Source organism: Oryctolagus cuniculus, chromosome 6 (genome assembly GCF_964237555.1).
Source record: "Oryctolagus cuniculus chromosome 6, mOryCun1.1, whole genome shotgun sequence".
In the NCBI taxonomy this organism is placed as follows: Eukaryota; Metazoa; Chordata; class Mammalia; order Lagomorpha; family Leporidae; genus Oryctolagus; species Oryctolagus cuniculus.
In genome coordinates, this window is record NC_091437.1 from 29,105,971 (window position 1) to 29,129,813 (window position 23,843).

General features: G+C 44.4%; 1 protein-coding gene across 1 annotated transcript in view; it reads right to left on the reverse strand.

Annotated features, from left to right (window-relative positions):
* Positions 1–23,843, reverse strand: part of LOC100354169 (protein diaphanous homolog 1) — a gene marked incomplete in the record, with an annotated part of 119,726 nt that overhangs the window by 34,893 nt on the left and 60,990 nt on the right. Inside the window, 4 exon segments of the mRNA XM_070076227.1 lie at positions 18,840–18,954; positions 20,101–20,946; positions 21,577–21,756; positions 23,444–23,508. Of these exon segments, the coding sequence (XP_069932328.1) occupies positions 18,840–18,954; positions 20,101–20,946; positions 21,577–21,756; positions 23,444–23,508 (1,206 nt within the window).

Sequence of the window (23,843 nt, forward strand, 5' to 3'; positions counted from 1 at the left end):
TTATTTTACATCAAAACATTTCTTTTTTTAAAAAAGATTTATTTATTTATTTATTTGAAAGGTTGTCACAGAGAGGCAGAGGCAGAGAAAGAGAAGAAAGAGGTCTTCCATCTGCTGGTTCACTCCCCTAATGGCCACTACAGCCAGAGCTGGGCCGATCTGAGCCAGGAGCCAGGAGCATCTTCCAGGTCTTCCACGTTGGGTGCAGGGGCCCAAACATTTGGGCCATCTTCTACTGCTTTCCCAGGCCATAGTAGTGAGCTGGATAGGAAGTGGAGCAGCTGGAACTCAACTGGTGCCCATATGAGATGCCAGCACTGCAGGCAGCAGCTTTACCCGCTATGCCACAGCGTAAGCCCTGAAACACTTATCTTTTAATTCCATTCTTTCATGAACTACTAGAAGTGCACTCATAAGCAGAAGATGGTCCAAGTCCTTGGGCCCTTGCACTCTCATGAGAGACCCAGAAGAAGCTCCTGCTCCTGGCTTCGGACTGGCGCAGTTCCAGATGCTGTGGCCAATTGGGGAGTGAACCAGCAGATGGAAGACCTCTCTCTCTCTCTGCCTCTCCTTCTCTAACTCCGATTTTCAAGTAAATAAATAAATCTTTAAAAAAAAGTGTACTTGAAAGCTAGCTTATTAAGTTTTATTTCGCAAATCCTCTCTCTTTTTACTAATTTTTGATTTATTCATTCACAGTAGATAGATGCTAAATTTACCTGTCATAGTACTCTATTTTTAATATCAATTTGTATTAGGGGGGCTGGCACTGTGGTGCAGCTGGTTAACCCCTTGGCCTGAAGCGCTGGCATCCCATATGGGCACTGGTTCTAGTCCCGGCTGCTCCTCTTCCGATCTGGCTCTCTGCTATGGCCTGGGATAGCAGTAGAAGATGGCCCAAGTCCTTGGGCCCCTGCATCCGCGTGGGAGACCCAGAAGAAGCTCCTGGCTCCTGGCTTTGGATCAGCGCAGCTCCGGCCGTTGAGGCCATCTGGGGAGTGAGCCATCGGACAGAAGAACTCGAGAGAGTTCTTTCTCTGCCTCTCCTCTCTCTGTGTAACTCTAACTTTCAAATAAAGAAATAAATTTTTAAAAAAATATCAATTTGTATTAATCAGATTTGTTCTTGTGAACGATGAGACTGTTGTGAAGTATATAAATATACACAGCTATGTTATCTTATTGGTACTTAACGTTATCAGTAAGCTATATCACTCTTTGTACCTTTTGTATCAGCTGAATTATATTTTATTTGAGATGTATAGCAATAAAGTGATGTTTTGTTTGTTGTAAACTTCCTAGTCCCTTATCTTAAAAACACTCAAAGAGTGGTGCAGCATTGTGGCACACTGGGTTAAGCTGCCATTTATGATGCCAGTGTCACATGTGAGAATGCTAGTTTTATTCTTGGCTGCTCCACTTCTGATATCCTACTGATATCCTACTGATATGTCTGGGAAGGCAGCAGAAGATGGCCCAAGTACATGAGACCTGGCACCCATGTGGGAAATCAGAATGGACTTCATGGCTCCTGGCTTCAGCCTGTGTCAGACCTGGATGCCTGTTTCTTCATCTGGGTGTTGAATACCTAGATATTAATTTCATTTTTAATTCTATGAAAACCCATTAGCCCATACACAGAACTTGCACACTTCAACCTGAAATAAGGTAGAAAAATAAAGATACATACACATGAAACTCATCTACAGCACATGCTAACAACTGACTGATTTGCTAATGTCACGTGATCGTGTAACCATGACTGTGTGTAAATGTCAACAACTGCTACCCACCACAAAACTGTCAGAAAGTCAAGAAAGGCATGGCTTTGGGTACTAGCTATTATATTTTCATATTCCTTTGATATATCCCTGGTTCCACTCTGACATGGGTTGGGAAGGACTCTCACCAACAACCAGAACACATAAAGTCAAAATGTAGAACCCACAGGGTGTTCTCATTAACAGCCTTCCTGGCCCTGCTACAGAATGGGACATTATTTAGCATATAAAAACTCATAATCTAACACTTAACATGCAACTTTAGCAATACTTGGGTCTCAAAACCATTTTCACCAGAGCAAGGATAGAAAGCTATGAACAAAATCCCTGCCATGTGTTATACTGAAAATGATACCAAGACCTGAGTAATTCTGGTTTATACAATTGTGTAAAATTCAAAAGGGACAAAAACAGAGTTAGGTACAGAAAGCATCTTAGCACACAGGGCAGAAGGGGAATTTTACCTGCAAAGGCTGTGACTCCCTACAGACAACAACAGAAGATATACCCTTATATACCCTTATCACTGAAATGACTCTGGTTTCAAAAAAAAAAAAAAGTGTTGCAGGGGGTCAAGTATTATAGCAGAGCAGCTAAACCACCTGCAAGGCCAGCATCCCATAGCAAAACACCGGTCTGAATCCTAGCTGCTCTGCTTCCGATTCAATTGCCTGTTAATGGGCCTAGGAAAGCAGCAGGAGTTGGCTCAACTACTTGGGCCCCTGCCACCCATATGGGAGACTCAGATGGAATTCCAGGTTCCTGGCTTTCGACTGGACCAGGCCTGGCCATTGCAGTCATTTGGGGAAGAAACCAGAGGATGGAACATCTTTTTCTGTCTCTCCCTTTGTCACTTAGCATTTTAAATAAATATAAATCTTAAAGAAAAAAAAGTGGCAGTGCTGGGGTTCTTCTCTGTTGCAACCTGACCCCTGCAACAGACTCTAGGCCCTTAGCCTAATGAGAATTACAGCTTCCAAACTAGGCATAAGGCCAATCTAGTCTTCAAGGGACCAGACTATGAGTGTTCTATCAGCCTTGCCAAGGAACTGACCCTACAACTTCCCTTCCATAACCTGTGTTCTTCCCTGGAGCAAGGGAACTGCCTTCTATGGCTGCTGAGAGTAAGAGCTGAGGACCCACTTTAGAAGGGGGAGAAAGAATATCCAGCAACGGTCACCACCTCCACCTAGTCAGACTCAGAGATTATCTCCAAAAAGGTCATAAGCAGGAGTGAGAATGTTATAATCTTAGAGTCAGGAGAGAATTTTCATTTCCCTCAACCCCCGCAACGTTGCAATATTCTTTCTGTAAAATGGTCCATGAAGCATTAACACATCACATCAAATCAGGGAGAAAGACTGCTGCTTAAGTTATCAATGTATTTGGGAGAAAAAGCAGAGCATCTGGACTCACGTAAGGGATGCAGCTTTTAGACAGTGGGTAGAATACAGTACCCTAAAGATGAAAAGTTCTCTTTCAATTTCTAGGAAAAGGTATGGTCCACTTCTGTGCCATGTCCTCTGTGGAAAGTAACATGCAAACTCTTCTGAAGACTTTGAGTAAAAGGCTGCAGTGTGAGCAGGAAAGTCAGAGAAAGCAGCCCCTTCTCCCTCTGAAGGCACAGGGCACTGCTCCTTCTCTCAACAGCCTCTCAGGAAAATTTTAAAGATGAGGAGCTCTCCCCTGTGAAGAAGGCAAGGTTGGCTCTGTCTTCTCAGTGCCAACCCTACAGATCCTCCTCCTTCCCTAAGAAAATGAAGTGTGTGAATTCACTGCATGATAAAAAGTAAGAGGGGCTGGCACTGTGGCGCAGCAGGTTAAAGTCCCGGCCTGCAGCACCAGCATCCCATATGGGCACTGGTTCGAGTCCCGGCTGCTCCACTTTCAATCCAGCTCCCTAGCAGGGGATGGCCCAAGTGTTTGGGCCACTGCACCCACGCGGGAGAGCCGGAAGAAGCTCCTGGCCTTGGATCAGCTCAGCTCTGGCTATTTGACGAGTGAACCAGCGGTTGGAAGACCTCTCTGTCTCTGTCTCCACCTCTCTCCGTAACTTTGTATTTCAAATAAATAAAATAAATCTTTAAAAAATTAATAAAGTATTTAAAAAAAAATAAGAGTGCAAGCTGGGGAGGGAACCTACAGACATCAACCGACTGCAACGTACCAACATACAGACTATGTATTTGGCTCTGATTCCAATGAACAAACGATTAAAAAAAAAAAAAACCCAAGATAATTTGGGTAATCTAAAACCTAACTAGATCTGATATTAAAGAACATTTTGCATGTAATAAAGGTATTTATCTTTTACTTATTTAAAAAAATCAAAGTTATAGAGAAAAGGAAAGACAGAGAGTCTTCCATCTGCTGGTTCATCCCCCAAAAAGACACAATGTCCAGGTCTGAGCCAGACCAAAGCCAAGAGCTTCATCTGGGTCTTCCCACATGGGTGGCAGGGGCCCAAGTAACTTGGGCCATCTTCCACTGCTTTCCCAAGGCCATTAGCAGGGAGCTGGATGGTAAGCAGAGTGGCTGGTTCACAAACCAGCAGCCATATGGGATGCTGGCATCACAGGTGGCAAAGCTTAGCTTGCTATACTACACCAGAATGCCAGCCCTTGTAATCATATAGATATATTTTAAAACCTTATTTTTGGATATACATTCTAAACTACTTCAGGATTAAGTGATATGACCAACTAGTATATACTTCAAACTAATAGATGGCAAGAAACATTTGGCTATGTCAAAGAAGACTGGCTATTAGTTGGTAAGCTCTTAAACTGGATGATGGGCACGGGGTGTTCATATTATTTATATATATATATATATGTGTGTGTGTGTGTCTACTTTTTTTAAAAACATTTTTAAAAATACAAAGTTTGTTTTAAAGTCAAAATCGTTTTCCCAGAGTCATTGAGACACTAGATTCTTCCCAGAAAACTAAGTCAAAAGGGTACTTTTTGAGGAAAGGAGTTTGGCACAGTAGTTAAGACACCACTTGGGATACCCACATTCCATAGTGGAGTGCCTGGGTTCAAGTCCTAGCTCTGCTCCCAATTCTGGCTTCCTATTAATGTGCAGCAGGTGATGGTTTCTTCCACCCATGTGGGAGACCTGGATTAAGCTCTTGGTTCTTGTTATAGGCATTTGGGAGTGAAGTGGTTTCACTCTTTGTGCCTTTCAAATAAATTTTTAAAAAGCGTATTTTTCCTTCTTAGCTTATGCTATAATTAAGACTACCACCTTAAACATCTCTGTAGGGGGCCGGCGCCGCGGCTCACTAGGCTAATCCTCCGCCTAGCGGCGCCGGCACACCGGGTTCTAGTCCCGGTCGGGGCGCCGGATTCTGTCCCGGTTGCCCCTCTTCCAGGCCAGCCCTCTGCTGTGGCCAGGGAGTGCAGTGGAGGATGGCCCAGGTGCTTGGGCCCTGCACCCCATGGGAGACCAGGAAAAGCACCTGGCTCCTGGCTCCTGCCATCGGATCAGCGCGGTGCGCCGGTCGCAGCGCGCTGGCTGCGGCAGCCATTGGAGGGTGAACCAATGGCAAAGGAAGACCTTTCTCTCTGTCTCTCTCTCTCACTGTCCACTCTGCCTGTCAAAAAAAAATAAAAAATAAAAAAAAATAAAAAAAAACATCTCTGTAGGAAAAACATCTAAACCCAGGCTGAGTCTAGGTGAAGCAGAAGGGATGTCCTGCTTGCAGGCTCAACAGCCAGACCCTGTCACTGTTAACAGGTGTCCAGGTGCCAAACATCACTCTGCTCTGTGCTCAGCAGGCAGAGACTTGTGGCATCGACTGCTCGGGATGCAGGCAGGCTGCAGCAAGGTAGGACCCTGGGGAGCAAGTGCTGAGTAAAAGCGTCTGTCTGCAGCTGAGTCTCAGCCTGTCTCTCCCTCCCCCAGTCAGACTCCTCCTTTGCCTAAATCTTTTCTTCCTGCGTCACAAACACAAAATGGAGTTAGCTGAGAGCAAAAAACGATCTGTCTAAAATGGCTGAATGCAGTAGGGAGTGCCAGGCAGTAAAGGGAAGGGAAAGGGCACCCCCTGCCGTTCAACACAGGGACCCTGCTTCTCCTGCACTCTTTTTTTTTTTTGGTCAAAAGAACCTGCCTGTTGGGGTTCAAGTTAATTTTTGTCACAATTCTTGCTAGCTATATTGAACTCTAAAATTCAGAGAACAGAAAAAGGGAAAATACTGAATTTCTAAAGTCAACAGCATCAAGGCACAAAGCCGGCAGCCCCGAAGCCCAGCTTCTGCCTTGCTGTGATTAGTAACAGTTTCTGAGAGCACACAGAAGGGAAGGGAGGGCCTCCTGCAGCACACTGGTCCCCACCTTTAGTCATGAGCTAACAGCCCGGAGTCCCACAGTTACAGCCATCACTTCCCCAGGAATTCCTGTCACAGGCTTCTCTCAATGAAAATCCCAAACAGGATACGGAGGAGTGGGGAGCTGCCTGACATCCTGGAAACTAAGTTCTTAAGAACTGCAGGTGGGAATGAGTAAGTGGGATAAATCAGGAAAAGGACTTGGGAAAACACCCGAGACCACAGAATGGCTCTGAGGCCTCTTATATCCGCAGGGCTTCAAGGCTCAGGCAACTCCACCTAACATTAATGCTCACTCACTTACTCAGCATCAAAACATGACTTGCTCTGCCCAAGATAAAGCATTTGTCCTTATACTACAGGAAACACCCTTCATAATCCTCTGCTACCTCTCCCTTGAGTAAGCTGAGTACCTTACAACTAAAAGGGAGCGCAGGAGAAAACGCAGCAACATTTGGAAAAACTTTCTAGTCACTAATATTTTCTGCTAACGCGAAGCAGCAGATATGCCAGTTTACCCAGTGTCCCCAAAGGGTCACAATGGCAGAACATATAACCCATGAGCACAGAATCACAATGGGAAGTTAAAAACAAGGTGGCCTCTGGTACCACCAGAGTTCTCTCTGAGGAAATACAGGTCTGGCGAAGAAACAATCTTTCAGACAGAGTTGAGAAATCTGAGCATTTAGTGTTTTCTCTGGGCGGTAACATCTACCTTTCTGTAACAAGGTTATACAACCACCAAGTCCACACAGCAAACTGTATGGCACGTTTCTTAAGCTCTACACAAACCATGAAATTCTCCAAGATGAAGGACCAAGACAGTCTTATCATGTGCTAAAACAGAGGCTGTCCATGTAGATTTCCAGTTTATATTCCTGGTGGTTGTAAAACACACAAAGGACATATTCAGCACTTGTGAGTTGTTCATAGATACATGCACAGATCCCAGAAAACAATGCAACTGCACAGCAGTTCCCCGTCCCTGCCCAGAGGGCTCGCTGACCTCTTGACCAAAACATATGGGTAGATCCATGTGCTAAATACCACAGAACCAGACTGTCGTGGCCATGACAGCTGTAAGGAGGGACAGGGCAAACTGGCAGAAATGGTTGAACTTGAACAAGAACAAACCTAAGAAAGAATCCCAAAGCCATAGGAACCAGGCACTGAGAGTTAGGAAGAAGGGGACAAATGGAGGTGTGAAGGGGTAGCAGGAAAGTGGTATTAAAAATCTGGGCACCTGACAAAGCATTTGGCCATTAAGACAATCTAGTCATTGAGTTTCTCACAGAGTTTCCCAGCACACCCAGGATGGTGACTCAGGGAGTGCTAAGAGCAGATCTGCCGCTGGGATGTAGGTGGGTGGGGAGGGGAGGGAAAGGCATTGGCCAGGCAAACACTCAGGTATTTCAGCAAAGGAACAAGGTAGGTCTACACAAAGGAACAGTAGACTACAGGGCAGGAGGAAGGGTCTCAAGGGACTAGCACGTAACTCTTCCTTTCCTATAATACTTTATTATGGGAAAAATTAAACATGCAGAAACAGAGTAAGTCTGTAGATACCCCACTTTTTCATCACCCAGCTACAAAAACCATCAGATCAGAGCCAACTGTATTTTCCCTATGTTGCTACCCACTTATAAATTCCAAACACTTTATAATATCACCTATAATTATTTCAGTGTGCATATTTGAAAGAAAATTTTTAAAAGCCCATAATACTATTATCACACCACTTTCCAGCTGTCTCAAATGTCATGTGTTGTTTTAGCTTGTGAAATCATGAAAAAAATAATGCACAGCACAAGCTGACATTTTTAAAATTCTCTTATCTGTACATTCCCTTCCATCTCATTTCCCCCAGGAAAGTATTTAGTGAAGAAATCAGGACACTGTTCACTAGTGAAAAGCGAGGGGGGCTGGCACGGGGGCACGACACAGCCCCTGGAGGCAGGCAGCTCAGGTTTTGCTAACAGGCTGCCTCCTCGCCACTCCATTTCACCAAGTGCTAGACTCACATAGCTCTGGGCTCAAAATCTTGTTTTGTATTTATTTACTGTGAGAACCTAATAAGCAAAGGACATATTAATTCTGTTCTTCCTACTTCCTGGTGATAAAACATAGCCAGTTCCTATGAGATATTATAGAAATGTTTAACAATTAGAAACAATAATCCCACTATCACATATTTGACATTAAATAGACATTCATGAATAAAATGCAATGACAAGATTATCATCTTTTTTTAGGTCCTCCAGAGCAATTTTTATCTCTGCTGTCTCACTCCTGTTATACCCAACTAAATAATGAATAAACTGCAGATTTCTAAAATATATATTTCTATAAATATACCTTCCATCTGAAACAGGGCGAGGGAACTAGCAGGGTTAAAAGTGTAAACAAGGAGGACAGATGGAAGAAACACCCAGCCCCCAGCCTGAGTCTGCAGAGGCAGCTGCTGCTTTTTGTCATAGTGCTGTTTTTTTCCCTTCTTTGTTCCTGAGGTGGAAGCCAGGAAAGGGTGGGGAATGAGGGGGGAGGAGGGGTGGGGACCGGGCAGGCCCGTCATCACCGTTACTGAAAGTCACCTGATCTTCTCCTCCAATCTCTAGTCTCTGACCTCACAATCTGGAACCTGAGCCAAAGTAGCTCAACTGCGCACACCCCGTGGCTGAAAAGAAAAATGCAAGCCAAACAGGGGAAAAAAGGACAGTTTCTTGGAAGGATTTTTGCAGTTTTTTTCTTGCCAAAAGAAATGTAAAAACACACACATACACATACCTGCTAATTTAATAGATACAAAGAAATCACTGATTCTCAGAACAGAGTTGGGAATACCATAGACTGAGCAAGCATCATTCCATCCCAGCAAGCAGAAATGAAGTTGCAGATGCCCCTTGTAAAAACAAGGCTTCCTTGTCCAAAGGACCTTAGGAAGAAACCCAAGAGCCTTTTATACTGGAACCTATTTTTCAAAGAGATAGTAATTCTTAAAGTAGGCTGCCATCACTATGAAAAGTCAAAGGGTGCAATTACTTGCTCTCCAGAATTGGATACCAGCACTTGCTTTGCAGATAATTAGGTCCAAGTACTTCTAGAAGCCCCTTCTCCACAGCCTAGACACTGGCAAATTTCCTCTAAGCCCTCTTGTCCTTCTCATTATAAAAATAATGAAACCCCATTATAGACAAAGGAAAAACATCTGGCACCATACCGTATCCCAGTACAGTCCTTTCTAATTTTTTACTTCTGCATTTTTTTCTGTAAAACACAACTGTAATAGGGATGTTCACAATTTGCTGTCTGCTCTCCCCATCTACTCCTATATCACAAGCATTCTTCCAGATAGCTCCAGAACACATGGGTAAGAGTTCTCAGGCAGGGGACAGTCACAGGACACTGAGTCTCAGAGCTGTGACTCTCCATAACAAAAACTGAGACAGCACTGGGGAGTAGTGTCCCTCCATGAGCGTCACAGACCTTGCCTCCTACTCTGGAGGGTCAGGTTCAGTGACGCAGCTATGCCTGCAAGTCCCCTTAGCAGACCTTCCCGAAGCTCTGTCTCCCACACTACCACGGCTGTCAGGCTTTAGGAGGAGTTGCCACACATGTGTAGAGCTGCAGTGGGTACCACCTCTCCAGTCCCTCGTTACCTGAGAGAGCGTACAGAAGACTGAAGGACACACGCATGCTAAGACACAGTCAGAGTACAGGCTATTGTGGCTGTTGTTTCAGAAAAGGACACATTATTTTATCACTATATTTTTGTTTTATAAATATATATATAATGCACATTTACTGAAAAATTAGAATTTTTTTTCAAACAAGGAAGATCTCTACATACTAATATGAAGAATCTTTAGGATATACAAGTAAGACATAAAAGATCTGGTAAAGGGAGGGATGACAGAAACTACATTAGTATTTTCTTAAATTGCCTTTTAAAAAATTAAAAGGATAATAAAAAATAGTTTCAGAGGGTAAGGGAAGGAGAAGGATGGGATGGATGAATAGTACGGTAAGCATTGAGGCTTTTTATATTGTCTTGAATTTTGAACTCTACCTATGTTATCTAAGCAAAAAAATAAATAATAGTAAAGAAAGGCCCCAGAGGAAACACTATGATAGAGACTCCCACAGTACTCCTTGCCAAGCAGACTCCTGTAGCCTTATGTTTGAAAGAAGACCTGGCAAGCAGCAGCAAATCAGATCCAGCAATATTCCAACTACGTAAAGTCCACTGGTCACTCCACTTCCAACCCAGCTCCCTGCTAATGTAGCTGGGAAAGTAGCCTGGGTAAGCCCCTGCATCCATGAAGGAGACGGGGAAGAAACTCATGGCTCCAGGCTTTGGCCTGCCCCAACCACTGCAGCCATTTGGGGAGTGAACCAGGGGACAAAAGAGCTCGCTCTCTCCCTCCAACTCTGCCTTTCAAATAAATAATTTAAGTCTTAAAAAAAAAAGGTAAGTAAAGTTCAGGGATCCTGAGAACCCTGTATTTTCCTTCTGCCAGCAGCTCTGGGCTCTGCTAGGTTGCAAGAGAACCTACATCACTCTTCCATACATCCCAAGGTCTAGCCGTACTCCAACACTTCTGGGGACTGCATTCCTCCTCCTCCTAAACACCCCTCTGATCTCCAACTCCAAGTCTTCAAGGCAACAGAGTAATTGACCTTCAACAGGACTCACGTCTGCCCACAGCAGCAACTTTCCTCCTGACCACAACCTCCTTGACCTTCTCAACTCCATCTTCGTTGTACAGCCTCAGTCAGGCACAATACTTGGCCCTCCTTTCCCGTTCTCAGCCTACTCAGCCTCTAAGTGACCACCACAGAATTTCTTTAAACTATCCTTCTAAGATGCCTAATAAAATCTGGCTGAGAAGATGACAAAAGAAGGATTTTGGGGGCCGGCACTGTGGCACAGCAGGTAAAGCCACCATCCACAGCATCAGCATGAGTCCTGCTGCTCCACTTCCAATCAGCTCCCTGCTAATGCACCTGGGAAAGCAGAAGATAGCCCAAGTCTTTGGGCCCCTGCACCCATGTGAGAGATCCAGAAGAAGCTCCTGGCTTCAGCCTATCCTCCTTTCAAATAAACAAAATAAATCTTAAAAAAAAAAAAAAAAAAAGAATGAATACATTGAATTGCTTCTTAATCAATCTCACACATCCTCCCTAAGAACAGGGATAATCCTTGCACAATATCTAGTTGGACCAAGACATCAAAATATTATGAAGAGAAAAAATAGAAAGCAGCTCCTAGGCTGCAGCAATGTGGAAGGACAGAAAGAAGAAAAATAAACAGTGAAGCAACAACTCAAAATACACAATCATATCTATAATAAAATTACCAGGGGGTACTTGTTAGAAATGTACCCTTCAAAAGCAAAGACGGCCCGAGTCCTTGGGCCCCTGCACCCGCATGGGAGATCTGAAAGAAGCTACTGGCTCCTGGCTTCAGATCAGCACAGCTCTGGCCATTGCAGCCAACTGGGGAGTGAACCGGAGGATGGGAGACCTCTCTCTCTCTCTCTCTCTGCATCTCCTTTTCTCTCTGTGTAACTTTTTCAAATAATTAAATCTTAAAAAAAAAAAAAAAAAAAAAAGTTCCTTTCTACAGTCCTTGTAACTTAGCACTCTGTGGAGGCAGAGCTCAGGGATTTACACCGTTAACATGTTCCTCGCATAATCCATGCACATACTGAAGGCTGGAGTCACTGCTACAGACAGGTATTTAAGTATGTGCACCCATCTGTCTCACTGCACCAAGGTGACAGTAGTTTAGGCAATACTGACCCCCTTACTACATGGTGTAAATAAATCTCAACGATATTTTGTAAAACAAAACTATCTTGAATTTATAAGTAACGGTAGATGGCACTGTATGTTTAAAAGATACAGTCTGGGCCGGCGCCGCGGCTCACTAGGCTAATCCTCCGCCTAGCGGCGCCGGCACACCGGGTTCTAGTCCCGGTCGGGGCGCCGGATTCTGTCCCGGTTGCCCCTCTTCCAGGCCAGCCCTCTGCTGTGGCCAGGGAGTGCAGTGGAGGATGGCCCAGGTGCTTGGGCCCTGCACCCCATTGGAGACCAGGAAAAGCACCTGGCTCCTGGCTCCTGCCATCGGATCAGCGCGGTGCGCCGGCCGCAGCGCGCCGGCCGCGGCGGCCATTGGAGGGTGAACCAACGGCAAAGGAAGACCTTTCTCTCTCTCTCTCTCTCTCACTGTCCACTCTGCCTGTCAAAAAAAAATTAAAAAAAAAAATAATAAAAAAAATAAAAAAAAATAAAAGATACAGTCAGGAGGCAGGTGTCTGGCCTAGCAGTTAGGCTGTTGGTTGGGATGCCTGCACTCAGTACCACAGTGCCTGGGTTTGAGTCCTCGCTCTGCTTCTCATTACAGCTTTATGCTGATGGGATGCCCTGAGAGGCAGCAGATGATGGCTCAGGTGACTGGATCCCTGCTTCCCACAAGAGATCTGGACTGGGTTCCTGGCTACTGGCTTTGGCCCTACCCAGGGACTGTCAGTGACCATTTTAGATCAGGTAGTTAAATGGGAATTCTGTCTTTTCCTTTCTCTCATTATGCCTCTCAAATAAGATAAATGTAAAAAAAAAAAAATAGTCTTGGTCTATGTATGTCTAAAATAGTAATAGTGCAGGTACACACCAGAATTTGGATGGCTAGAAAGCTCTCCAAATGTGGTTATCTTGAAATAAGGAGTGAACACAACAGAAGACTGTATAACCTTTCTGTACCAGCATATTCTATTCTAGTTGGGCCATGGAATTCTTTCAGGAAATGGATACAGCATAGAATCTCTGGCTAGTTATCAATATATAATCAGCATACTGATTATAATTTATTATATGCCTGAAATAGCCCTTCAGCAGAAACTAAGACAGATGGGATTAAGAAAGTGCTATCATGGGATTACAAACATGTATGTAATGAAGTATCAAGATGGTAAAACGCAATCCACTTTAAACTGTCTTGAAAGGAAGGCTATGATTTCATGAAGCTATGAAGCTCTGAATGAAGAAAAAAAATTCTCCAGCCTGAGTCCCTAACAAAACAGTAATAATGTTCTTTAAAAAACACCAGCAGCACCATGACAAGATCTTTTTGTAAAAGAGCAAGCTGTAGCTTCCTGCTGTAATTTTACTGCTGTCAGTCCTCCACATAAACTTCCTGACAGGTAGAGGGCAGTATGCTAAGCAGTTTGTATCTGAAAGCAACAGAGGCTGCCTCTCTCTAACGTGATTGCATCACAGCCCAGCGTAGCAACGACACATTTGAAATACAAGAGATCCATGTGCCATCTGGTGGCGAAAAGGAGAAGAGCACATGGCTGCAGATAAAAGATCTGATTACTCCAGTTTAGAGGGAATTAAAGTTTAATTATCTTTATCTGATGATACTGTCCCTTAAATCTCCACAGGTAAATCTTCTGTGGAAACTACATTAGCAACCTTCAAAAGTTTTGCCACAGTTGAGCTCAATACCCTAAGAAAAAAATAAAAAATAAAAAAGCATGTCTGTCAGAAAGCAGCAGCTTTGAATGCCTGGACCCTGGGTGCACAGAGTAATTGAACAAAACTCAAACTAAAACAAACCAAGTAGCTAAAAAGCTTGGAAAGCTGTCAAATAACACCAAAGACAGGCTTAGTGCAAAGAAAAAATAAGATAACTAGAAGTTTAGGACGGGAAGTTTATCTTTGGGTTCATTTTAATTTACAGATAAGCAAATAGGGTATGAAGCACTCTCACTACTGGTCAGACTAAAATTTCTGGCAGAAGTCTAAGTTGGTACAATCCTATACCCAGCAATCTGAAGAATTTATTGTACAAAAGGAGCCAGCATTGTGGTGCAGTGGCTTAAGCTGCCACCTGCAATGCCAGCATCCCCTATCAGCACCAATTCAAGTCCTAGCTGCTCTACTTCCTATCTACCTCCCTGCTAATGGCCTGAGAAAAGCAGAAGATAGCGCAAGTGTTTGGGTCCCTGCCATCCATGTGGGAGACCTGGATGAAGCTCCTGGCTTCCACCTCACCCAGCCCTGGACATTGCAGCCATCTGAGGAGTGAATCTGTGGATGGCAGAGCTCTCTCTTTACGTCTAATTTTCAAGTAAATAAATAAGTCTCTTTGGGGAGAAAAAAAAAGTTGCTGTGTAGAAACACAAGTATGCAAAGGTGCTATGTGATGATTTTCCACATTTTCTCATCTGATCTAAAGGAGAAAAGCATCACTTCTTGATTAGAAATACACACATATAAAAGGCATAGTTAACATTAACCATGCTTACTCTGGAGAAAGGTAGCAGACTTTTTTACTTTGTGTTTTCTATATATGTGTTGAAATGAGGCTATCATGCTGGCTTTGGACAGGACACAGTAACAGAGAAGTTGGAAAGTAACAGTTAAAACCTTTAAAGTTCCTCTTCTGATTGTTTCCATTTTCTCAATGAAGAAGAAAAAAACATCCTCAACTGAGAATGCAGCTGGGGGAGATGCTGAGCCTTTGGGGACAGAAAAGGTGTGCAATGATCACTTGGGGGACTAAGGCAATAAATGCATTCAAAGTGCTTAAAATACGATTCCCTGTCAGCATCAAGGGCCAAACAGTATGGCAAACTGCAGAGGAGAGCCTAGGAAGAAAGGAGCCAGCGACAGGAGGAAAACCAACGGTGTCTGCTGTCTGAAAGTCGAGTATATCAAAGAGAAAGTCAGCGAGGCAGCTTTTTCGAGCCATGTTTAACCGCCCGGACGTAGGTGCAGGTGGGACACACGTAGGTACAGGTGGACACACAGACGGACATAATCAGGATTGTGGTGCTGTCAATCAAATGTGGTAAAAGTAGAGCGAGTTAATAGAACAAAAGTCAACGGAATGATTATCATCATGGCTAATCATGGAATTTTGGCTGAGAAAAGTGAAGTCCCATCAATGGATAAAAGATAGTGGAAAACATGATAGGAAAAATGGATCTGAAATTCCAGCAGGATAGATAAATGCTGGGGTCAGAATACTAAAGACAGGGAGATAAAAGACAGTAAGAACAAGCATGGTATGAAACATCATGGCAGGGCGGCTGTTATTGATGAACATAGAAGGGAATGTGTGAGGCAGGGTATAAGAAAGATAAAGAGAAGCATTATGAGGCCAGAATATTGGTACGGTTTTACCCTTCTGGACAGAAACTGCTGAAAATTAAGTCAGAAGTAGCAATGGAGTATTAGAGACAGTGGCTATAAGCCAGGAGCTGAACTGGCTAAAAAATAAGGAGTACTTTGGGGTGTTACTGGATGAGAGCACAAAGAATTTTGATGTCATGAGACAAACTGTTGGCTTTTTGGAAGGCCATCTATCCCAACATCAGGCCCACTGGGGTGAGGCTTACCAGGAGCAAAGAAAAACAACAACATGAGAGAGCAAAACGGAAAACTGTGTTGAGGGAAAGCCAGGTTCCTGTTAGGAACAAGGCAGAGCTGGCAATATAGGAGATTCTGCTAGTAACGGACCATGAATTCCAGAGGCACAGTGGAATGGTTTCCAGAGCTTAGGTGGGATGAGAAGAGAAAGAACAGAAAATACACAGAACCTTCTGAAGGTTAAAGTATGGAAGACAGAGTGATCTGGGTGTCTGGGGCTTCCTGTCATGAATGATATAAATCAAGATAAATGGCACAATATTAAATACAATCCATAATAATAAATCCTGCAGTGTGTGACATAAACTGAGGACAGTGGCACAGTAAAATTCAGTGGACTGATGGCAGGCAGCAAGGGCAAGCTTGGGGTGTAGAGGAGTAGGTGAGGGTAGTTTAGGTTCCTTTTTTACACCCCCGCTGATAGAGACATGACCTGAAGGAGGCATGTTACTTATTCCATGGGCAAGACTCCTTATAAACCTAGTTGAGGGTGTAGATGTATAACTAAATCACAAGGCCCTTCCTAAATGCTTTATACTAGCAATCTAATCTTACTCAAAACCCAAGATAAGTCAATAAATAAAGACCACAATTTTGGGACCAGTGTTGTGATGCTGTTAAAGCAGTCACCCACGATGCCAGCATCCTATAACAGAGCACCATTTCGAGTCCCAGCTGTTCTGTTCTGATTCAGCTTCCTGCTAATGTGACTGAGAAGGCAGCAGAGGATGGTCCAAGTGCTTGTGCCCCTGTCACCCACATGGAAGACCGGGATGGAACTCCTGGCTCCTGGCTTTAGCCTGGCCCTTGTCTAGCTGTTGCAGGCATCTGGGGAGTGAACCAGCATATGGAAGATCTCTCTCTTTTGTATCAGTCCCCCTCTCTCTCTGGCACTTAACTTTTCAAATCTTTAATAAATTACAGAAAGACAACAAACTCAACAAATGTTTATTTGAATAGCACACCTGGTCTTAATCCTATACACTTGGAAGAAATAAGGAATTGATGGGACAGATATCTTTCTGCCAAGAGACTCACTGAGCTGCCACAAAATTTTGATTTTAAAGGTTAAGCTGCAAAAGCTTTAAAGATTACTTGCATTAGTGAAGCTCAAATTGGGTGAGTGCCCCCTGGTGGACAGAAAAGAATTGCAGGCAAAATGAAAAAGCCCCTTGGGTCCTTAAGGAAAAGACTCCCCACAATAGTCTCCTGTTGAAGTCTGAAGCAAGAAAGTGATTCAAAAGGGACTACCTGTTGTTGCCAGCAGTTCTGGGACAACATTACAAGCCTTGAGACCTAAACTCAAACAAATCCTAACTAGAATACTTTTATTTTTCAAAATTAAATTCTCAGCTTTTGGACAAAATTTTACTTAATTTTAGTCAGAGTTCTTTCTAAACTGCTGCTGTCATGCACTCAGAGGACTGTTCTGACGATGCCTGCAGCTGCCATAATTTACTTCATACTTTAACAGACCTAATGCTCCCCACGTCCAGTGCGTAACGACGAGGAGTCAGCAATTAGCTTTTGAATCTTACAAGTCCAAAAAGCTTCTGGACAGAAGGGATAAACCTACAAAGAAGTTATTGTACTCAGGACATCAGTTATCACTCATCATGCTGTCTGAAGAGGTGATGTTTTTAACCACATAATTAAAATAATTAGATGAAAAATCATCTTGTAACAAATAAATCAATGTAATAAAATAATGACCTGCCTGAGGCCTCTACAGTGATGAAAACGCTATCTTGGAGATGAGGATGAATAACAAATAGCAGGGAATTACATTTACCAAGAAAATAAGGCAATATGATGAAAACTGGCACCCTTATGGGATGCTGCACCACAGTCAGAGGCTTAACCTACTATGCCACAGCGCTGGCCCCACCATCACAGTATTTTAACTAAGCGAGTGATAGCAACTTCTGGTGCTGGACATTAGCATGGAAGATCAAGGTTCTCTTAAAAGAAAGGCCATTTTGCTAGCTGAAAGGGCGACAGCACAGCCTGAGCATCACGCTCTTGCATTCCTAGATACACAGATTTATCACACCAGGGGCCACCAAAGGTGCCTAGCAATCTGTTAGACTCCTCAACAGAACAAAGTGCAGCCTGCTTCACCAGATCACTTAGGGGAAAAACAGTAATTGTCTAAAAATGCTAACTTGATGGGAAGAGTAAGTAGGAAGAAATGCTCCAAAGTGCACTTAATTTTCATCACCAGGGCCACAATTAACCTTCCAAGTAAACAGAAATGCTGGGGGATGACGGAAACACCAAAGTATTAGGCAGAACCGTCATACAGGACACAATCTTTCGAACGTTGTTAGGAGAAATGACTGCAAGTGCTTTATCGCGAGGCAGCACAAAACCACAAGAATTAGGAAACAAAGAAAAAAGAGGGCAAAGCAGGTTAGTTCTTATAAAATAAAGGAGAACATCTAAAGGTAAAAAAGGAAAGCAAGAATTTCTACTAGACCCAGATAACCTTGGGACATATACCTTGGGACAATGACCTTGCGACATGCACCTAACTGTTCTAGATTCTACAGGATGCAGGTAATATACATGCTGCCTGTCTCATCACAGGGTATTACACAATCAAGCATTTTGAAGGTTGTAAAACACAACACAAATGTAAGTAATAACGGTATTATTACTCAAGTCATCCATCCCCACTTTCCACAGAACAAATATGCAGTAGCTTCAACATAGAGAACACTCCTCCCGGTCAGTTAATCCCGCAGTTGCTGGTCGATTACACAAAGTAAAACAACAAACAAAAATCTAGCAAAAGAGAATTCCACCCTCAATTCTGGTCTCAGTTTTCTAAGGAGAAACCTATTCCTTCACATCTGTTTTATTTTATTCTCTAATATTCAACAGATCCAATGAAAAGGCTCTTTTGTATTCTTACCTTTAGAAGCTGTTGGAGCAAAGGGCCAAGAGGGGGAAAGCATCAGATATCAGAAAGAAATGAAAGAAAAGGAGTCACAATTAGTTGTTATTGTAGATATCTGCTCATCCACCCAACCTATTAAGGACTCTATCCCACTTCTATTTTAAAAGTCAGAACTGATAATAATATGTAACAATTCTTTTCCCCAACCCCAGTAACCCTAAATACAATAACTTATTTCTTCTGAATGGGAGAAGTCATTTCTCTTCCACTCAACATTTCCTTTCTATCCTCACCCAAGGAAGGAAGCGAATGGGAAACTGCTTAAATAATATTTTAATGCTAAGCCCTACACCAGACCTCTGCACCCGAGAAGAAAGTACTTACTCTTGGTCTGAGCAGAGAAAGTGAGGGTAAGCTTGGCAAAAAGTTCATTGTTCTCAAAGCGGTCTTCCTTCACCTTTGTCCAGAAGCAGTCCTGGGAAAGATCTTCAGCCACAAACTACGGATACAGGCAGAGTTAAACGTGACTATGTGGAGCTCTGTACTTGACATCCCAGAAGACTGACTAAGATGCAACAGGAGCTGGCTGGTTATCAGAAATCTTATACTAGACTAAGACTAACCTAAGAGGCCAGAGCCGCGGCTCAATAGGCTAATCCTCCACCTGCGGCACTGACACACCGGGTTCTAGTCCCAGTCAGGGTGCCGGATTCTGTCCCGGTTGCCCCTCTTCCAGGCCAGCTCTCTGCTGTGGCCTGGGAGTGCAGTGGAGGATGGCCCAAGTGCTTGGGCCCTGCACCCACATGGGAGACCAGGAGAAGCACCTGGCTCCCGGCTTCAGATCAGCACGGTGCGCTGGCCGTGGCACGCCAGCCACAGCGGCCACTGGAGGGTGAACCAATGGTAAAGGAAGACCTTTCTCTCTGTCTCTCACTGTCCACTCTGTCAAAAGACTAACCTAAGAAATAAAGAACAGCTACACTTCCCATGTGGGAATCAGCAGATGACAATTCCAGTTTGTTTACTGGTGATCACTCAAGAACTACTGTTAAGCTACCCATCGTCCTTTTAACTCCCACCTTCTAGCTGGAGAAGCTTTACAGCTTCGCTTTGTATCTTTGCTTGCTCCCTGTAACATTTTCCTCTTCCGTTACCCCTACCTGTGCCAATTAATGCCTTTATTTTAAATTGATTTCTAGAAGGAAAAGGCTAAGAATCACAGGAGTCTCAAATACATCATGGGGAAAATGTTGTGCCAGGCAAACATGGCCTAATACTTCACATACTGGGAGTAGGATGGGAGGCTTATTGAAAAATTCATCACTTCTGGATCAACACAATTTCAGTAGTTTGCAGATCAGTGAAATGACTATTATTGTCAAGCTGCATGTTACCATGGTACTTCTATCCTCTGGGAAAAGGCAAAAATAACATGAGTTTAAGGACAAGTTCAGTGAGGGTTAAGTTCAGAGTACGGGGCTCACGGGACTTTCCAGGAGATGCTGAATAAACGTAAGCGTGAGTAGAACCTACAAAGCACTTACAGGGGCCAGGAGGAAGAGACACCCCCGTGGATAAAACACAAAGTTGTAGGCTGAAGTGGTTTCTTAATGTCTACAAGGAAGAAACGGAGAGAATTTCTCACCTTGGACCAGTTTGGCCTCCGGAGCTGCACCTCTGGCTTATAAACCTTTTTGGGAGCTAATCCAAATGGCAGAGCTGGGGCTGCAGGAACTCCAAACCCAAAGGGGGGAGGTGGAGGCATACCCAATCCAGGTGGAGGTGGAGGAATGCCAGGGCCTCCAGGAAATGGAGGAGGTGGGGGGATGCCAGTACCCCCAGGCAGAGGAGGAGGTGGGGGGACGCCAGCACCCCCAGGCAAAGGTGGGGGTGGAGGGACACCAGCAATCCCAGGCAAGGGAGGGGGTGGGGGGACGCCAGCAGTCCCAGGCAAGGGAGGAGGTGGGGGGACAGCAGTACCCCCAGGCAATGGAGGAGGTGGGGGGACAGCAGTACCCCCAGGCAAAGGAGGAGGTGGGGGGATGCCAGCACTCCCAGGCAAAGGAGGAGGTGGGGGGATGCCAGCATTTCCAGGCAAGGGAGGAGGTGGGGGGACAGCAGTACCCCCAGGCAAAGGAGGGGGTGGGGGGATGGCAGTACCCCCAGGCAAAGGAGGGGGTGGGGGGATGGCAGTACCCCCAGGCAAAGGAGGGGGTGGGGGGATGGCAGTACCCCCAGGCAGATCACCCGGAAGTGAGGGCAGAGGAATGGTACTACTTCCAGGGAGAAGAGGTGGGGGTGGTATACTGTCTCCTCCTGGTAACGGAGGGGGTGGAGGCGGGGGAGGGACAGTAGTGCCAGGGTAACCAGGTAAAGAAAGGGAAGAGGGAACAGCAGCACTGCCAGGACCAGAAGGAGCTACAGCAGCTGCAGCAGAGAGGGAAGCCATTTCTTTCCTGGCATCTTCCAGTTCTTTTGACAGCTTGGCAACCTACAGAAACAACATCAGCATGAGTCCCTCTCAGCCCGCTTCAGGGGCTATGGGACCAGAAGGAACCTAAGAAATGACTTCATCCAAACTTCTCATTCTACACATGGAGGAACTGACAGGAGTCAGTGAGATCTCATGGTTCACCTGAAGTCACATTATCTAGTGGCAGAGCCAAAGCCAGATTTCAAGTCTGTATGTTCTCAGTTCAGTAGACCTTGTATTACAATGACAACTTCAACCTTTATGTTAAACTCTCCTTTTGATTATAATGTAAAAGTCAAGTAAATCAAATATTCTAGTCACATAACATATATTTGTAATTATACAGCATATTAAGTATTAGTATCAGAGAATATATATGAGGATATATCTGTCCAGAGATGACTAAAAGAAAACTAATAAAAACATATATTGTAGTTTTTATTCCTAAATCTATCAGAAGACTGTGTTTTCAACTTTTCTTATGTATTACTTGCCTCCAAAATAAAACAAACCAAAACACAGTAAATGCTTTTGCAGTAACCAGTTTACCCTAGGAGAGAGATGACTGACTCCTGTTCTAGGACACACGCATGCAGAGGCTGCTGACAGCAATTGCAGGCCATGTGGCCTTCCCTGTTCACACGTTACCTCTCCAGTGAGCTGGGACACCTCAGCTTCCAGTTCCTGTTTCTGCGTCGCAACTTGCTGCCTTTCAGAATCCAACGTATCCTTTTCTCCCTGAAGATCTTGAAGTTTCTGCTCAAAATCACTTTCCATCTTTTTCATTTCTACCTGTAGCTCATGCCGGGCTGTTAACTCTGAATCCAGCTAAAGAAGAAAAACATCAAGTTTCCAGCAAACTCTCTGTCTCAGTAAGATGCACGTCAATAAGAAGCATCCCTTAATTTACGGCCTGTGCCAATGCTTGACCCAATAGAGCTCACAGACCCATAGTTCAAGCAATGTCTGGGGGCAAAAGAACATCATAATTTTCTTATATCTTAAAATCAAGGCCAGGAGCAGATAAATTGCCAAGGGGTTAAAAACTGCATTCCCTATCAGAGTGCATGAGTTCTGTTACCTGTCCTAGCTCCTGATTCCAGCTTCCCCACCGATTCAGCCAGTGGGCAGTGGTAATGGCTAAAGTAATTGCTTTCCAGCCACCCATGAGGGAGACCATCAGCTGAGTTCCTGGTGCCTGTTTCTAGCCTCAGATGTTGGGACAATTAGGAAGTGAAGCTTTGTCTGTCTCTGCCTCTCAAATAAAAAAAAAAAAATTTTTTTTGACAGGCAGAGTGGACAGTGAGAGAGAGAGAGAGAGAAAAGTCTTCCTTTTGCCGTTGGTTCACCCTCCAATGGCCGCCGCGGCCGGCGTGCTGTGGCCGGTGCACCGCGCCGATCCGAAGGCAGGAGCCAGGTGCTTCTCCTGGTCTCCCATGTGGGTGCAGGGCCCAAGCACTTGGGCCATCCTCCACTGCACTTCTGGGCCACAGCAGAGAGCTGGCCTGGAAGAGGGGCAACCGGGACAGAATCCGGAGCCCCGACCGGGACTAGAACCCGGTGTGCTGGCACCACAAGGTGGAGGATTAGCCTATTGAGCCGTGGCGCCGGCTTAAAAAATATTTTTTTTTTTTTAAATCAAGGTTAAAGGAGGGGGAAACTAGAGATCATTTTCATAGTCTTCCTATTTTTATAGTAAGAATCAAAAACAAAAACAAAATCCTAAAATTTCAGGACATTTAACCAGGATAGCCGCGGCGGCACAATCCAGGTAATCTCTAGGATCAAAAATCAATTGTGGGGGCCAGCACTGTGGTGCAGAGGGTTAACGCCCTGGCCTGGGTGCTGGCATCCCATATGATCGCCGGTTCAAGACCTGGCTGCTCCACTTCCAATCCAGCTCTCTGCTATGGCCTGGGAAAGCAGAAGATGGCCCAAGTCCTTGGGCCCCTGCACCCACGTGGGAAACACAGAGGAAGCTCCTGGCTCCTGGCTCCAGATCAGCCCACCTGCAGCCGTTGTGGCCATCTGGGGAGTGAACCAGTGGATGGAAGGCCTCTCTATCTCTCTCTCTGCCTCTGCCTCTCTATAACTCTGCCTTTCAAATAAACAAAGAAATCTGTAAAAAAAATCAATCAACCATAATAGGAGCCCTAAATAACCAAAGAAAAAAAAAAACTCAAATGCATTCCAGTTTCTATTGTTCTAGGGTCAGACAACAGGCATGAGATGCCAAAGAAACCTGAGCATGCCCTCAGAGAAGAACAATTCCTTCCGTCTCTCCTGTCCTGCCCAGTGGCCCAAGAGCTGTACCAGCTCACCACCGGCTCCTCATGTTCATACTCACATCACCTCCTCCAAAGACTAGCACACTCCAGACAGGTTTTCTCATAGAAATGACAATCCTAGTAGATGAATGCCTTTCAAATACATACCATGGGAAAAACTGTCTCACAAACCAGAAGAAAAAAACATCCTCAGACCAAAACAAAACAAAATTTTTTTTCATACATACTTTTTTTTCCAGCTCTGTAGCTTTGGCTTCAGATTTTTCCACTTTTGTTTTATCAATCATTTGATCTGGAAAGAAAAAAAGTAAGCAGATGCTCTTGTTTTTCCTCTGCCATAACCGCTAAGACCTTATATATCACGAAAGAGTGCTCTTTTGTCATTTTGGTCACCTGTATCAACCTTCTTAATGTTCTGCATTAGATAAAGAAAGGGAACTTTGAGTTATGTCCAACATGTAATTTCTGAGCACATGGTACGGGACCATGCTGGGAGACAGGAGGACTGCCTCGGAATGACACTTATAACTGTCCGAGATCAGCTGGAGTCACATCTAATAGCCCATGTCCTTACAAAAGGTAGTGGTGTGTGAAAATGGTCAAGTTTTTAGATTTCTGTAGAAATAA